Below are 17,162 nucleotides of genomic sequence, written 5' to 3'. Positions count from 1 at the left end.
ATGTTAATAAAATTGAATGTGTCACTTAAGTCTACAGCCCTAAAATCCATTATGTTGTCCAGGTAGAGAATCCCCTTTGCTTAAGCAGAAATGTTAATAATTCATTTTTAATTAAACTGTCAGATTCTGATATCATAGTTTTCCTGTTGTTCACATCGTTTTAGGTATTCCACAGAAATGTGTTTTCATTTATATCAGAAAGATTTTATATGAGATGTCACGCATTCTTTTAAAGCACGGGCAGTGCCAACATGAAGAAATGCCTGACTGTTGAAGACACTTTATGTGGTGTAGAGCTTTAGCAAAGTGTGTAACACATTGGAAATATTAACTACAATGATTCACAATTATGGTAGGAATAACTAATTTTTCAACTGTGTATTTTAGTAAGTTACTCATATTAATCGTTCCTGTGGAGTGTGTACCAAGACTATATTTCTTACAGGGGTTTTTTTTGAGTACACCCTGATTTTCACGAAGTTATGCATGCCCATAAAATTCACAATCAGCTCATCACTGTGTTTGACAGCAGTTACCCCAACTGTCTGAATAACCGGTGTATCAGCTGGGAATCAGATGGGAAAAAGCAAGTGGCTAGAACACTCACATGACTACAGTCCTCACCCAAATTGTACAAATGGTCAGCTCAACTGAATCGAGGTTTTACTGCAAGGTCTAGAAACTACACATAGTCCTTATCTGCAACAAATGCCTCTGCCATAATTCCTTGAGGGTGTTACCAACTAGAGTGAAACAGGCAAAGACAAACAGTATATTCATAATATATTAACACGCAGCACTGCAGCTTAACAGTAATACCAGATTCAAATCCTGTTGTATAAAGAACCATGCAGATACGGCACGTTTTGGTCCCTTGATGCCAAAAAGTCCAAAAACTAGGCAAAAGAGATGCAGACCATACATGAGATGAGATGTAAAATGGTATAAAAAAATAGTACATCAAAGCCAGTATTATAGCTCTTTATCAACTTAATTATTAAATTAACTGCAAGAAAGCACAGATGAAGGTTAAATTGGATAAAGACTAGATGGTGATGTACTGAGTTCTTATCTCCCTGTCAGTGTGGAGCCCACAAACACGTATGCAATAGGTGCTGCTTATGCTCTGGTATCGTGCTTGTGAGGCAAAGCTATGCTGTGCCAGGGCACTCGCTGCAGATTAAGGGTGTCCTAAATTAATTTATGGCAATCTAGCCACTGAGCACTGGCTGGAATATATCTCACGTTGATTCCCCCTGACAGACAACTCATGTTTCAAACTATTCCTAGAAGAACTGAGCACCAGTACGGTGATCTTTGCAGGCAGAGCTTAACACCAGAGCAAGAACTAGCACTGCTGTACTTAACATTATGCTGCTGCTATGCAGCAGAATATCTTTCCTTCTACTGGGGGGGGGGAACAAGATGTCAGCATTTCGTTTCCCAGCAAGAAAAAGTACACTAATGGTAGTTACCAGGTGTTTCTGGTAGAGCTGTAGAGCTAGAGGGATTTTGCTGGGTAGGTATCACTTGCTCTGTACTCCTCCTGTCCATGTATTCTAGACTTCTGTTGCACTTGAATATGGAAAAACCTCACTGCTATGGCCAGGTCCGTATTACAGCTGCCATTTGCCCTTTCTGTTTATACTTCCCCCTTCTTCACTTTCCCACATGAAGTGCCTAAGAGCTTCTCACACATGATGCAACAGAAAATTCCATCAAATTTCTTTTTTTCTTCTCTCTCAAACTTGCTCTTTCAGAAAGAACGAGGAAAATGCTTCTATACACAAATTACTTTACAAGTGTCTTCACAGTCCTTATAGACAAGGTTTATTTCAGCCAACATGTCCCCTACTCACCACTCAGCTCACTTTAGGAAACAACAAAACCGCATTTACCATTTCACCCTTACCCTCTTTCTCTGTCAGATAAATCGTATTATTACACCAGTGTTTCTCAGCTTCAGGATCAAATTAGCAACATAACCCCTCTCAAAAAAAGGAACAAAACCACAAGAATCAATGGGCAATCTCATATCACGCTATTAGTGGGCAATTAGCAAAGAGAAACAGAAGGATGAACGTGACCATACTTTCACTAGGTAAACAAAGTTTATCTGTAAAATAGATTTATTGCTAAATGTAGTTCAAAGTATCAATAGAAATTGTGCATGCCATTTGGTCTTTCATTCATTAAGCACATTGATCTTTGAAAATATGATTCTGACTAATGAGCTGAGTTAAATGGCTCTTGGATTCTTATTTTGTTGCTATTCTACTGAAAGATCTGGACCCACAGAAGCTGATGAAAGAAAGAAAAGCTTCGGTGCTTCTGCACTCAGATACCAGCTTCTCAACCTAATCTCTAGGACAATTCTCTATTTATTTATTTATTTAGTTAAAAGATTACAAGCATCACCAAATCCTATTTAAGAGCTTGCCTGAAGTAGATCTTGTCATCACAAATGGAAGAAGGATCAAGGATGCAGAGTTCCCCGTTAGGGAACTTCACTATAAAGTACTCTTCAAAAGTATTTTTGAACACAAGCCCATTGGTATGAAGTACCAATAAAAAGACTGCACCACTTCCAACCACTCAAGTATTTAATTCAAATAATGCATCATTTACTTGTTCTAAGAAAGCAGACAGCATGTCAAAAGATGCAGAAACAATTGCTTCAGTTTTTCTTGGAACTTTGACTGAAAACGTTTGTGGTTAAGTTTTACCAATTTAACTGGGTCCATCCAGGCATTGAAAAATAAGTAAAATTATTCTAATTAATCTTTCAAAATAGATCACAAAATACAGCTTCCTTCCAAAAACAGGTGCGTGTACTAATTTCAAGATTGAATGTCAACAGTGGTTCTTAAAACAAACCATAGAATTCATTGTAGAATAGGCACCTTTTCTTCAAAAGGTTTCAAGACACTTAGTATATTTGGCTCAATAAAATTTATTTTTTTAAAATAGTCTTTTGTTGCTAGGCAGAACAGAAAAGTCATTTAAAAATAAGGTGAATCCAGCAGACACCCAGAGAAGCAACTCCATCGCTGCACAAAGCAACGTATATTTTAATATCAAATCTTCTGAATTCAGAGACTTGTTGAGGACTTTCTGCCATTTGATAGCATATAAACAGCTCTTATAGGCTAACGAGGCAACTTGGTTAACACAATACTAGTTGACTTGCCTAGCTGAAAGGCAAGTTACACTTTCTTTCACTTCAATGTGAGTTTCCCTTCAACAGCAATAGTCATAACATGACTTCACCTTTGTACCGGAGTATGTGGAAGAACTATTTAGCTTGTATTTTTGGCAGCACTCCTCTTCAAAAAATCACTCGGCACACATTGATTGTACTCAACAAAAATCAAGGCAATGCTTTGTAAATCCCTAGAAATGTTCCATTCTGAATTTCTAAAGCCGCTTGCTTTGGGTATGATGAACAAATTGTCTTACAACAGTCTACACTGTAAGTATGGTTGGCAGGAAGGGTTTTTATCTTCTCAGTGGAAGATGGTAGTTTCATGATTTTAGCTCCAATAAAAATACTAGAACTCCAATTATTACTTGATAGGCAATTTCCAATTTCAAGACACATCTGTTTAAAATTTCTTTTTGCTAATTCATTTAAGTAGTGTTATCACAACATTACAAAGAATGATGGAAAAGTCATTCAGTGTTTTGCAAGAAGAAAAAAAAAAAGAGATGAAAGAAAAACCGTGAAACACAAAGAAATAAATGCAACTCAACACAAGGTAGGGAATATAGCAGCCTTGAGTACGTAATACTCCACACACACTGATTCCTCATTACTTAACAATCATAACAAAACTATGCCAGAACAAAGACTTGCCACAATAGTTTTGTTTTAGAGATCAAAAATTAAGTTAAATTGTGAGTGATCATTTATTATATGGTTTTTTCCACATTGTTTGCCTTGCTGGGAATGAGTATGTTTTAGGCGCATTTATTTTTTCACCATTTCACAAACCACAGGCTGAGGCATTGGTGATGGGAAAGAAGTATTCTGTCAACTTTCAACTGAGTGTCCCTATTGAGATGCAGCTGTCCAACTACGGCACAGCTCACTTCTCTGAGTTTCTGTGAGCATTAAGTAGCCTCCGTCGCATCGCCTGGTTCCTGGCCCTGCTTTCTTCATACTGGAAGACAGATAAGGAAATTAATAGATCAGCTGTTATCATTAAACAGATAAGTCAAATTTAAAAGCGTAGAGAGCGTTTATTACTCAGGAACAGAAACAGTATGTTTTGACTGATGCATTAGAAATGCAGTTCTTGTTAATACCTATATACTGGTTCATTTTTACTTTGAAATTAACATTTATTTGATTAAAATATATGTTTCTAAGTTTGAGGTTATTAAGCTAAAGAGTATTAGAACATTCTAATAAAGAAGATTCAGTTAATCTTATGGAGGAACTTAATTATACAGCCATCTTACGTACAACAGCTACACTTCACACATGAACTAGGAAAAAAGTTGCATTGGTGCTATTCTAGAGCACAGGTCAGGCTCTTTTCCTCTTAAAAGATACTGATTAATGTAGGCGTGTCTGCCTTCTGAAACACGAATTTGTCATCACAGACTTGGTCTATTTTCGATCCTGGTCATTAATTATATGCACAGATAAAGTAGTATATCAAGATGAAAGGAACAAAGGCAAATTTGGGTTGAATGAGGGTAAGGTGTTTTGGGTTTTTTTATGGTTTAAAAAAGAAACACAACAGAGACAGGACTCCAGTGTAAAAGGGAATCAAGAAAGGCTTCGCAGTTTAGATACATGCGTAAGATGACCATGCTTTCAAGTATGGCCCCGCACTAGCAAAAGCCCGAAGACTGAAGAGCCTAACTTTCTTTCATTGCAGCCAAAAAGGAAACCTTTTCATGGCTAAAAGAAATGAAAAATTAAAAATCAATGCGTGATTTGGTATATATTTCATGAGAAGCAAATTATTCTTGGCCTTAGGTTAGAGCATATATTTGTTCAATTTTTTAATAATTGGTATCAAGAATAAACCCAAGTAACCCACAAATACTCAATTCACTATAGAATGTAATAAACTACTAAGGAGATTGATTTTGGAAAGGATTTGCAGTTTTTCACTCATTATACTGATTGGTTTATAACTGAAATAATGGCCCAAAACATTACTTAACATTTACAGAATGCTTAACTTTTTCCCATGCCAGTATTTAATTCTTCAATAACCCATCCATGTTTTTACATAAAATGAGAACAATGGATCTTTAAAAGCTACATCTATACATGTTCTATACTTGTGAACAGCCTTTCAGGGGCTTCCTAGTAATGGCATATCAATGTAGCCGTATTTTAAGAAGGCAGACAAATATAGCCATCAAGAACTCCTTTTAATGTAAAGGCTTCAATGGAACAAAGAAAAAGAAGATTACATGGAAAGAACCTTTACTTCATTATTTTCCAGATCTATGCTACAGTTGCGGGCGGGGGGGGGCAGGCCGGAAAACGGTATTTGACACAAGCAGATGAAATTAAATCCCATAGACTGACAGAAGGAAAAGAGGGGGCCCAAACTGTTCTGGCTATCATACACTTGAGGTCTCCTTTTTTAGACATGATTGTGAAATTTATGTCAAAAATCAGTTAAGTACAATTTCAAGTTAAAAGGTGTGTGAAAAGTTCATTTATGTGTTCTGTCATGTAAGCATGACAACCACAAATATAAAGACCAGTTGATACTCTTCTGAAAATGTGCCCATTAGCTATTTAATCTACTTAGACTCCTAGAGTTTTCCATTCCTTCGTATCCACAGATGTAGTGCAGCAATGAGTAAGTCCTAAGCAGCAATATTTTCATTTAGGGCCTAACTCAGCAACTCGTCAAGTAGTTTCAGTCAGCATAACTGACTTCAGTAGTAAGTGTTACTCATGCAGAAGTGACCATTACTGCTTTATATTCTATTCTGTGCAAATACCACTACTAAAAAAAATTAAAAAAAAAAAAAAATCGGAAGAAACCTGTGAAGTGTCAGTTCCTATTTGCAATATTTGTCTGGTTAAAATATGTGTTTGCCTACTGTTGTATATCCAAAAATAGACCATGCCATTTGTTAAAGCCAGATTTTACATGACAAATTTATCAAAAAAAGTTTAAATTTTGTCTCAAGTGCCCATTCCAGAATGTGCTTACTTTTCAAGGCCTATTTATTTTATTTGTTCTACTTAGTAAAAAGCAACTCTATTTCTATCTCATGGACTTTTTTTTTTTTATTAAGCATTTAACTCATAGTAAATTTCTTTCTTACCTCTTTCTTTAAGCACTTCCGCATCTCACGGTCAATATCATTGCAATGGCCAAAAAATTTCAAAATGTTGTGCTGATAAGTTAGGGAGAGGAAAAAAAAAATTACAATTCAAAGGTTTCTTCCTCTGAAGCTCTATATTTCTTAGAAGTCACTTGCATTTTGCAACATATCCTGGTCGTCTTTTCCTTTTTGTGCAAAATGATGCTTTGTAACTTTTTTACTGAGTAGCTAGAAGTTAGAGCTACTCCTGAACCTCATCTGAACCACCTCCGCCTTGCTGCGAGTTGAAGGTACTCACCATGTTGTATAACCAGACTAGAATAGCTGAAGCTATGAAGTCTAAATGTAGAACATATATTTTATTGATCTAGGAATCAGTCTTACAACTTTCACTCACGCTAGCTTGAATAATGTAAAAAAAAAAATCTGAACACTAGTTTGTGATATAGAAAGATGTAGGGAGATCTACAGGCATCCTAGAGACAATGTCCTCTGTGCTTCAGTTTTCATTATTTCTTCATGACCTAGAGAGGCAAAGGACTTGATGCTACATCATCCCAACCACATGAAGAATGTGTTGTTCGTCCAAAAGATGCAGGCACTAGGCTTAAATGACTGAAATGTTAGAACCAGTATAAAAAATGGGGGATTAAGTTTCTCCAGATCTTGAGGTTAATAAATAAGATGCATTTACCATCTTTGTGACATAGCTCAACTGTGGGCCTTATGCACACTGAAGTGTTAGTTAATTTCTGAAAAACTGCAAGCATTGTCCTCACAAAGGCATTCCCCAGCTAACCTGATGATATTCACCATAAAAATCTGTCCTCTGAGCCAGGATTTCCTGAAGTGATTTTGTATTATCGGTCATCAAATCACTCTCAGAATGCATCCTTCTAAAAGGACTACTTTTTCAGAGTGATGCTTGCTAACATGCCACAGAATCTCATAGCAGAATCTCGTAGCAGAGCATCCAAGCAATTCAGAAGACCTGAAGGAGTGGAGATTTTAGTAGATATTTACAGCTATACAATCAATAGAGACAATTTGCCCAATCTTTTAGAGAACTAATGAATTAAAAAAAAAAAAAAGACCATGAGGAACAAAACAGATGAGAATGAAGTCACTTCTGTATTTCAGAGGGAAACCTATGCGCATTTCTGTAGCTGATAAGCAGCTAGATGGATCTATACAAGTAATACAGGAACACTGTTAAGAATTCAAACAGTGGACAAGATTTCAGCCAATAGAACATGACTGAAAGTAGGAGTAGGTTAATAAAGATTATGACAAATGCTTAACTATAGCAGCGCTATAATTAGCTTGTTTATACCTCTCTGCTTTATAAAGGGCATCAGATGACACTCTGAAGCAGTTGCATGTGATAAATGGTCACTTTACTGCAAACTGATCTTGCTTTTACAACATTTTCATTTTAGCTAATACAGATTTAATTTTGTATTCTATTCCCATACCTGCATGTTAAATTTCAAGGTGAGCACTCACATTTCAAGTTAACTCCGCTCTTATTAGTGCATACAGTGAGTTGAATCTGTTTATTTAGCCAGATTCCTAAGCTGTCAACCTTTTGGCTCAGATTACGAGGAAAAAAGAATCAGTTTCCCAAAAATAATTATTACGCCTATTACAGTGATACGATTGCAAGACAATATGCATTTCTTTCAGCTGCCACCTATAAAAATAAGTCTCTTTAAAGCACACACTCAGCACCAGAGTGGAGTTGTTAAAAAAAAAAAAAAATCAAAATAATGACATCAAATAGGAATCCCATTAACCTCTCCTCACTAGATGCAAAACTTGAAATAATGGGCAGGTTCTAGATTAGGAATAAAGTAAATCAAACTGATTTTTGTGAAAATGCACACACAGGACACCCAATTAAAAAAATAATGCTTTTCATCCCTCAGGAATATTAATTTAAATTGTAGATGAAGGTTCTTAGGACATTTTGGCATTATAACAAAACAGCAGGTAGTCACTGATAACTGATTAAGATCACTGACTTTTCAGATTTCAGTGACTCCAATTTTAAAAGAGTATTTCAGTACATTCCCCTTGAATCTTAAATGAAAAGGTATTGCTTCCTTTCAACTGAGTGTGAAAGAAGCCATCTTCACCCTTTCTGTTCTGAGACTACTAGCACAAATATGCTCTCATAGTTGAGCACAAGACTGACAAAAGTAATTCCTCTTCATGTAAAGATCAACTTGAAACAAAACCAAGAGAATATAATCCTGTGCATGACTATATTATTGCTGCTCCTAGTCCCTTCACAAGTCAAATTGGTAATAGATTCCTTTCAATCACTTGCTGCCAAGGAATTCAAGTACACCTTTTAGTTCCAGTTCCCTCTTAAACTCAAGGTAGTCTAATAAGCTACTTCATACAAAAAGCCTATGATGGTTGTATATTAACGTTCATTTTTATTTAAAAAAACCCAACAAACAAACCAACTCTACAATCTCTCAAATTACCTAGAGCATTTTTAGGCAAATTAAAATTTTAGAACTCAGAAGAAAAGCATAAGTCTTACACTCAATACAACTTTTAGTTTTAAAGCTTGGGGATGTTCTGTACAAGAACTTTGTATCTTAGGTTTAAAAAATTTAGACAGTGCATAGGGACAGACAGGCAATGGTATGGAAAGTACCACATATGAGATGGCATCAACAGATTCCAGTGTGCTTACATTTCAAGATATTGCACTGCAAGTGCCAACAAAAACCAATTAAATGTTGCTGAACAAACCCAGTACAGTATACTCATTACAGGTGAATTTTAGTATTAAAACCCTTCATTGTTGTAATTTAGAAATCATAAGAAGTGTGGTACTGCAAAAGTTTTCTTATATGTTAGGTTAGCTACTTTAAAATGTGCAAAAATGTTGTTATTCCTCTTTCATACAAAACATTCATCTCTTGCATTTCGTGTATTATCAGCCTTGGTTTTCTTCCTGTAATGACTTTTCCAAAGAAAAATTTAGAATTCTGCTCAAAACAGTAAAGCTAACATATGTATTGTCTTAGAATTTATGGATAACTGCATTACGAAAAAGAATATAAACAGCACATCTGAACATGGAGGTGAAAATATTGTATATTGCGGGTAATGGTGTAAACCATTGTTTTCAGGTTCATATTCAGTATTTAAATATATTTTTGTCTCAGTGGAAACTATGAAATTGAACTTTTTATGCCCTAATACAGAAATATATGTTATTTAGACTATACAAGAGAACTGGGAAAATAATTAACAATATTGCAACAATGCTGCAGATAGCTTTCATTGCAGGGGCTGACTCTTCTACATCTAGAGGTTTGCTACAGAGCAAATGGGAAAAAAAAAAAAAGGCTTTTAAACAAGCGAGATGAAGATTTTATCTTCTTGAAGCAATGAAGAGCCTTGAGAAGTCTGAAGACAATTTGGCATTTTACATCCTTGGGTAGGTGCCTATTAAGAAGATGGCAGTCAAACAGTAATTCGCATTTAGCTCTCCAAGCACTGAATGTAAGGCATGCTGCATGTCCGGATCCCCATCAACACGTCTGCTTATAAATAGACTGAAGCATCTGCCCAGTGGACAGCTGGAATATGGAAATGCTGTGAGCATACAAAAAGAGGGCATCTGAAGTTGCTTTTGTTTTTTTGAGGGGCCCACAGTACTAAAAGGTGCAGAAATTATTTCAGTTCTTAAAATAGGTCCATACTTGTCAAGCTGTAGCACAGGAAATTTTAAGGCATGTTTTATTTCCTAATGAAATCACTGGCAAAATTTTACACACAGTTGTCAGATACCTCTTCAGTGAAAACGTACTAGCTACATTTCATGGCTGTTCTGCCTAGAGGAGGTTTTTCTCTCTATGATCATATAATATTCTCAGTAATTTATCTGACATTCATTTCCCCAACCCACCCACTCTTTTCTCTGCTCAAAATTCCTTACCTCCTTGTGACACTTCTTGAGCAGACTGATAACTAGGTTACATTCTTCAGTGTGCAGATGAGGAGACAGGTCTGGATGCATCTTCAGTTAGGGATAATTTTAGTAGTACAAGGACAAGAATCTGAGAAAACTTCCGCCTGACAACATCAAAATATTAAAGTATAACTGAAAGGTTTGAGTTAACCACTTAATATATTATCACACAGTATTAACAAGAAATATTTTAGATCAAAATGCAGCAAATATATGCAAATATCAAAATGCATAAATATATAATTTATATTACACAGTTAAAGTAATTAAAACCAGCAAGTCTGTTCTTCTACACAGCCCAAATATTAAAAGTTAGCAAAGAATATAAACTTCTAGTTATCATGGACATACGCATGCATTTGGGATTTTAATTTTCAGGGACTCCCTAGTAGCATTAATCTTTCTTGAACTGCATATTATCTTTTCACTTTCCTACTTCAGTTTTCTTCTTTCTAGCTTTAAAAAAGCTAAGTATATGTCATTTACTTTCTACCTTATACAAAGATGGATCAGAACAGGAAGCACGATGATATTTCATTACAGCACTCAGAACTGGCATCTTTTTTAGTTATCTACATAGTCTTTAAAAAATCCTGATCCAGAGCATTGATGATGCTTTAAAAACCAGTACTTAATTACTTAATCAAAACAGTAATGAAGTTTTTTAATTATACCCAATTGGAATGTCCCTTCCTCCAACTTCACATTGTTGCCTCTTGCCCTTTCACTCTGCTCGTCTGAAAAGCATCTGGATCCGTCTTCTACATGAATCCCCCACTCCTTCAGGTAGTGGAAGACAGCATTTAGGTTTCCCTCGAGTCTTCTCTTTCGAATGCTAAAGCAGCCTAGCTCCCTTAACCTGCCGCATATGCCAGCTGTTCCACCCTCCTGACCCTCTTAGTTTCCCCTTTGCTGGACTCGGTTTTTTATCATCTCTGTTAGACTGTGGGCCCCAAAGATGAACACATTATCTCAGCTGTGGCCTCAAGACTGCCAGGAAGAGGGGAATAATAATAACTTCGCTTGACCCGCTAGCTACGCTTCTTCTAACGCAGCCCAGTATGCTGTTAGCTTTTGTTGCCGCAAGGGCGCGCTGCTAAATCATGTTTTAACTTCACGTCAACCAGGACCCTCAGGTCCTTTTCTGCAGGGTTCTGTGGAGCAGGAGCAAACTTCATTCTAGAAATAAATTTTTATATTACTTCCCATTTTAAAAAAATATTCCCAGAAGTAATTTGCAAGATCTTTTATTGAAAAGGATAAAAGCGTTATATGATAATGGCTGAAATAAGATGACATCTTTGTTGTGGAAGATAACTTCACCAGGGAGGGAAGAAGAAAAGTCCAGTTCATACCAGGACAAATGGTCTTGTCTTGACAAAATTCTACTTCTATGACCCATACTGCCACTGAATTAAAGAGATGCCTTTTTTGTTTGTTTACTTAGTATTCTGTCATTCCTTCTCCTCCCAAAGAGATCACCTTTCTAGCTGCAATACATCAAACAAAAACCACTACAACTTGTACTAAGCAGCCATCACTGTTTTAACACTCCGGCTAAACGGATGAGCTAAGTCAGCGGTCAAATTTTGCAAGCGTAAAATCCCAATATTCAGCTGCAGTGCTGGCAGCTATAATCTACACTGCTATTCCTAGAATACTCAAGTAATATATTCAACTTGAAGAGGTATGAACACTGACTTACCCAATATTTCCCATCATGTGTTCAGCTTAACAAGAGTCACACTCCCACAAGCACACAAAATTTTAAAAAAACAAACAGATTTAAAAGCCTGTTGAGACCCATGATAATATGTTCCACATAGCGTTGCAAACACACATAATTTCTTTCAAAAATCTCCCCCATACTATCTGGAAGTCTAATATTACACTACATATACTCTTAGCACAGAACAAGTTGGAAACTCTACAAGTTGCTTCAGCATTCTATTCAACAAATTAACAAATGAACTTTTAGAAATATGACAGCAGGAGCACGACTGTAACAGCAAAGTGATTAAGAACCCTGCTGTGTTATTGCCACCAGCTTTTGATTGCATGCCACACAGTCAATATGTTTTAAATTTATCAGTAGGGTTTTTTTGATAGCACTAGAGTCAGCATTCCCTTGAGAGGGTGACCTGCTCAATGACTGCGCATTACTTTAACATGTGTGAACCCAGCTGATTATTAAATCTCTTCATCCTTCAGCCTCCAACCGCTCTTCCTAAAACTGTCGTCTGAGCTGGCTGTCTCAGAAGGAGAAAGGAAGACCAGTGCCCTAGTGAAATAGGTAGCATGCACATCAGCACAGGCCAGACAACCAAAGGGAGCGCTTCAAGGAAAGATTAATTATTTCTAAACTAAGATTAGTAATCGCTGCCATTGTTTACAAAATTATTCTCAGATAAACTAGATGAAAGCTGTCAATGCCACAAATAGATAGGTGACTGTATTTCATCAATTAAAAGCCTTCTAATGACTCAAATGAATTTTCCAGTGGCACCTCTTGCAGGACAGATGCTACAAATCAGAGGTCCGAACTGTCACACCAGTTCATAGATCAGTACTCCTAAAATTCATTTTCAAATAACATTCAATATTAAAACCTTTCAAGTTCAATTACCAGATATGGTACTTAGCTTATGTAGGCTACAATGGATTAAAGTAACAAAACACCTTACAGTGGTCATGGAAGGCTTAACTGGAGCCTTTAAATACTTTTGAAGTTCATGACTGAACAGTGTTATCAGTGCTCAATATTATATTTATGTTTAGGAGTGTCAGATTAGACAGCGATCTATAAATGATCAGAGAAGGCTAAAGTATTTTTTGCTGGAGGGGAATGACTTTGTTACTCTTGAAACTCTTTCATCTGTCAAAAACATCTATGAAAAAAGGACAGGATGAGCTATTGGTTTTCTTAGTTTCTTTTTAATAATATTCTAACCTAAAATAAAGATAACGGGTTGCCATCTTACCAGAATTTAAGTCCATATGGACAGAATTTTATATAGGTGGTAGCTCATAAGGAAACTAAGTATGAAAAAATACTGAAAAAAAAATTTGCAGAAAAAGATTGGGAACAAGCAATATAAATTGCTCTGAGAAAACTACTAACAGAAATGCTGGATAAGGAACGTCAAGGTAAACATGCAATTGCAGTAGAAGAAATATTAGCAGTAAAGTAGAAGAACAATATTAAGAAAATACAGGAATTGCTTTAGGAGGAAAATGGACTGCAAAATGCTAAGCAAACATTAATATCTGAAGTGACTATTTGGAGAGAAGTATTTAGATGAACTCTTAACATAAAGGCACTGGGTTGCACAAAAATGGTCTGCCCTTTAATGTGTTTTATATGAGATTTTGATTTCTGCGCAGTTTTTCCTTCCTTGTTAAAAATTACACTACATATGTATCTAAATTATTTGGTTGAAATGCCTTAAGAACTAACTGCAAATCTCTATAAATTATTAGCCTCTGAAGGTAGAGGACATGGATAAAGATGATTGTTCTTTCAACTTCCTTAACCAGTTTCTAAATCTACTCTATCCTTCAGGGAAAAAAAAGAATTAAGAAATTGTCTGGTTCCAGCATCATGTTCTGTGCAGTTTATCTTAAAGTGGGGAAAATAGGGGATGTTCTAGCTTTACGGTTTTCAACAAAAACCAGATTTAAAAAAAAAAAAAAAATCAAAAGCCTAAACTTAGAAATTCTTTGACAATGATACCAAATTTCCAATGCTAGTATTTTTGTTTAGAAAAATAATACTTATAAGATAATTCCTTGCATAAGCAATCCTGGACACTAAGCATTTCAAATTGCTAAAGATTTCTTAACAGGAATCAACATATAAGTTATCAAGAAGTGACACTCATCCCTAATCTAAAAGCCTATCTATACACACATTCAATGCATTGAATATTTAATATTAATGTGCAAAAGGAACCAACACATATTATAGAATTCACAGTAAAACTGCAGATACCTAGCAAGTAGGCAGAAACCAAAAGGCTGTCCTGAGGGAGCAGGCAAGAACACTGTATGCATTTCATTCACACTCCTGTTAGACACCAAAATCCAGGATGAAGTGCTTGTTTCCCTCCACTTGCTAATTTCTCCTCCTGACCTCCTATGGGAAACAGCAGTAAAAGGACCTAGCCGTGTGGAGAAAGAAGGGGTTTGGTACATTCCCGCTTCCATCTTTCCCAAATGAAGCATGGGATCAGCATGTCAGGAGTCGTAGCAGGGAAGTTCCTTCCTTCTTTTCTAGAATCTCCCATAAATATGAACTAACCAGTTCCTTGATGCAGAAAGAAAAGTAAATTAGGTTGCTGTAGTCTCGCTGATTAGCTTAATGCTTAATATTTCCACGCTTGGGGGACAACAATGAAAGAAAAGGTTTAAATCTAGATAATTGTTTTCCTAAGATGCTTCTTCCATATTTCATTAAAACACATTACAGTATTTCTAAACCAAGTTTTGCTAATTTTTCCATTTAAAAAGTTGCACACAAAAGTAATTTAATTTTTTTCAAGTGCCTAAAGTCAACAGTAAAAAAAAACCTGAACCCATGAATTCACATATTGCTCAGAAAAATCACTTCTTAAAGCAAAATGCAAATCCTTGTTTACCAACCCTGAAGATGGTAAAATTGCATCTGAGCATCTACATTGCTAATGGTTAGGCACCTTAACCAGAAATACAGAGCTTGCTTTCTACAGTACTACACAACGCTCACATTTGCTGCATACACTCAAATACCCACAAGGCGGCAGCATGACCATGCAAAGGAGAGCATGCACTGACAGAGGGAAGGGCGAACAGATCTGCACATTCCTATAAAGCTCACTCACCATGTGTAACATTTACTTTTGCACTTCGTTTCACTGTCTAATTTGAGTAAGACCAGACATTTTGGTTTTAAGTTCTCAGTTACATAGCACTGTCCTGTTTGGCTTTGGAGAAAAATACTTACAAACCAACCAGCTCTTTGTTTACTCAAATCACGGGTGTTTTCTGTAACATTATACAAAGTTTTAGCATAAAAAAGGATCCAGCTCCATACCTAACTGGTTGGTGTTACCTGAAGATAGCATTCATGTCACTTCAGCAGAACTTCTGCATTCCTAGTATTATCTTTCATACACAATTTATAAATATTTTTGATGATAGCAGCTAAGAATACTCAGATGATCAGTCATACAGTAGTGAAATGAGAAATCACAGTTGATGAACACCATTTCAAAAAGCCTAGGGAACTCTGAACTAAGGACTCTGTTTCTAGCTTTTAATAACATGGTTAATGTCTTCCAGATCAGGATATTAAAGTATCATTCTATGCTGCTATCCTTAAGGTTGTGATTAGACACATTGAGAATGACCCCTAACTTTCCAACATTTCCAAGAAATTTAGCCAGACACCTTCACTTTAATAAACCAAGTTTTAGCTAAATCTTATAAAAATTAGTCACAACCTCTTGAATTTCAGTCTTGAAAACTATGCAGCAGTTTTCCAATATTACATAGTAGAATGGTGGGGGGGAATAATTTAGATACATATCTATGAAGACTTGTGAATAGTAAGGAAACGCGAAAGGGGGGGGAAATTATGTCTACTTTTAAAATGTTTTTATATTATGTAGATGGCATTTACTTTCCCTGAACCTAAAGAATAATTAAAAAAACCCCTTTGATAGATAAGATTCATACTGATTTTAACTGTCTTTTTACATGACTACTTTCTGCCAACAATTCAACATTCCTCACATCAGCAGAATGAGCGCTCACCCGCTGCTTTTAGTAGTAAGTATCTGATAAAACTACATCATACCTGATTTCATACTTAGTAAAGCAAGTTTAAAAGGCATTAGTGCTAATGAATAAAGGAAGCTGAACACCAGCTTGAGTATCAAGTAACTTCTAGAGTTTTATTTCTAGCTAAAATAAATGATCAAATAAAGCACAATAAGGCATTTTCACCTCCTGGTAATTATTTAAGGTCAAATTCATAGAACAAACATCAGCATAGTTATGGGACAATTACTGGAATATTTTTATTATAATCTGCAGCAAGTCACACTGCATAACATAGCGTTACATCACAAAAGATTACTGAAGCAATCTCTTTCTGCTCCTGCTATGCCTATGAAGATCAGACTACACAGTCAAGAATGGCAAGACCCAGCCAGTATAAAAGTAAAGCATGAAGATGAGGTGCTGTCGCCAAATTCCTGTTTTGCAAGCTGCTCCTGTACTTCAGCTGCATCCACCAGACCAGGCTTCATTTCATCACTATTTCATTCATTTCCCAATCAAGCAAAGAAGAGCACCATAAACCTAGTACCGCTAGCAGAATTTCCTTGCTTGCTTGCTGTAGAACTGCTTTTCCCCTTCTGAGAGAAAGGGATCAAGAGGATCACGCTCCCCTGTTGGAAAAGACAGGGTCTCATCCCTTGAGCAGCAAGACCCCCTGAAGAAAGGCACGCAGCACTTGGCAGACAGTAAATGCCGTTAGCGTAGCACAGCTTTGCTATCAGGTAAAAGGGGCTGCTGCATTTACGCTGTTATCAACAGTAACGGCAGAAGAGGCCCACTTAACTAGCCCACGCTGTTTTCAGTCTAGTTTCTCAATGCTCCCAGGAATCCTTAAAATAGCGATGGGATACACACACAAAGAAAAGCAAGCTTACGACAGTAGCAACGGAGAGACCCATGTTCCCACTCAGAACAGCCCTTTTAAAAGCCCTCCTTGAGCCCTGAAAGAGGATGCGAGGTGAGCAGAGGGTCCCAGAAGCCGGCTCCGAGCTCAGGCAGGGCAGAGCAGGGCACGGCTCCCCCAAAGCCAGGCGGC

The 17,162-nt window shown here is 36.5% G+C and overlaps 1 protein-coding gene across 2 annotated transcripts; it reads right to left on the bottom strand.

Moving 5' to 3' along the window:
• Positions 1–2,591: 2,591 nt before the first annotated feature.
• Positions 2,592–17,097, bottom strand: CMC2 (C-X9-C motif containing 2). Of its 2 annotated transcripts, none has more exons than XM_009277305.2 (4): positions 17,002–17,097; positions 10,274–10,410; positions 6,310–6,381; positions 2,592–4,163 (listed from the first exon to the last, which is right to left on the bottom strand). In XM_009277305.2, the coding sequence occupies exons 2-4, from the start codon at positions 10,352–10,354 to the stop codon at positions 4,089–4,091; spliced, it is 228 nt and encodes a 75-aa protein (XP_009275580.1). In that variant the 5' UTR covers positions 10,355–10,410; positions 17,002–17,097; the 3' UTR covers positions 2,592–4,088. The 2 variants fall into 2 exon arrangements, with proteins under 2 accessions (XP_009275580.1, XP_009275581.1); XM_009277306.2 differs by lacking the exon at positions 17,002–17,097 and adding an exon at positions 14,298–14,415.
• Positions 17,098–17,162: the final 65 nt, after the last annotated feature.

Source organism: Aptenodytes forsteri, unplaced genomic scaffold (genome assembly GCF_000699145.1).
Source record: "Aptenodytes forsteri isolate BGI_AS27 unplaced genomic scaffold, ASM69914v1 Scaffold50, whole genome shotgun sequence".
Classification (NCBI taxonomy): domain Eukaryota; kingdom Metazoa; phylum Chordata; class Aves; order Sphenisciformes; family Spheniscidae; genus Aptenodytes; species Aptenodytes forsteri.
This window is presented reverse-complemented; position numbering and strand designations above follow the sequence as displayed.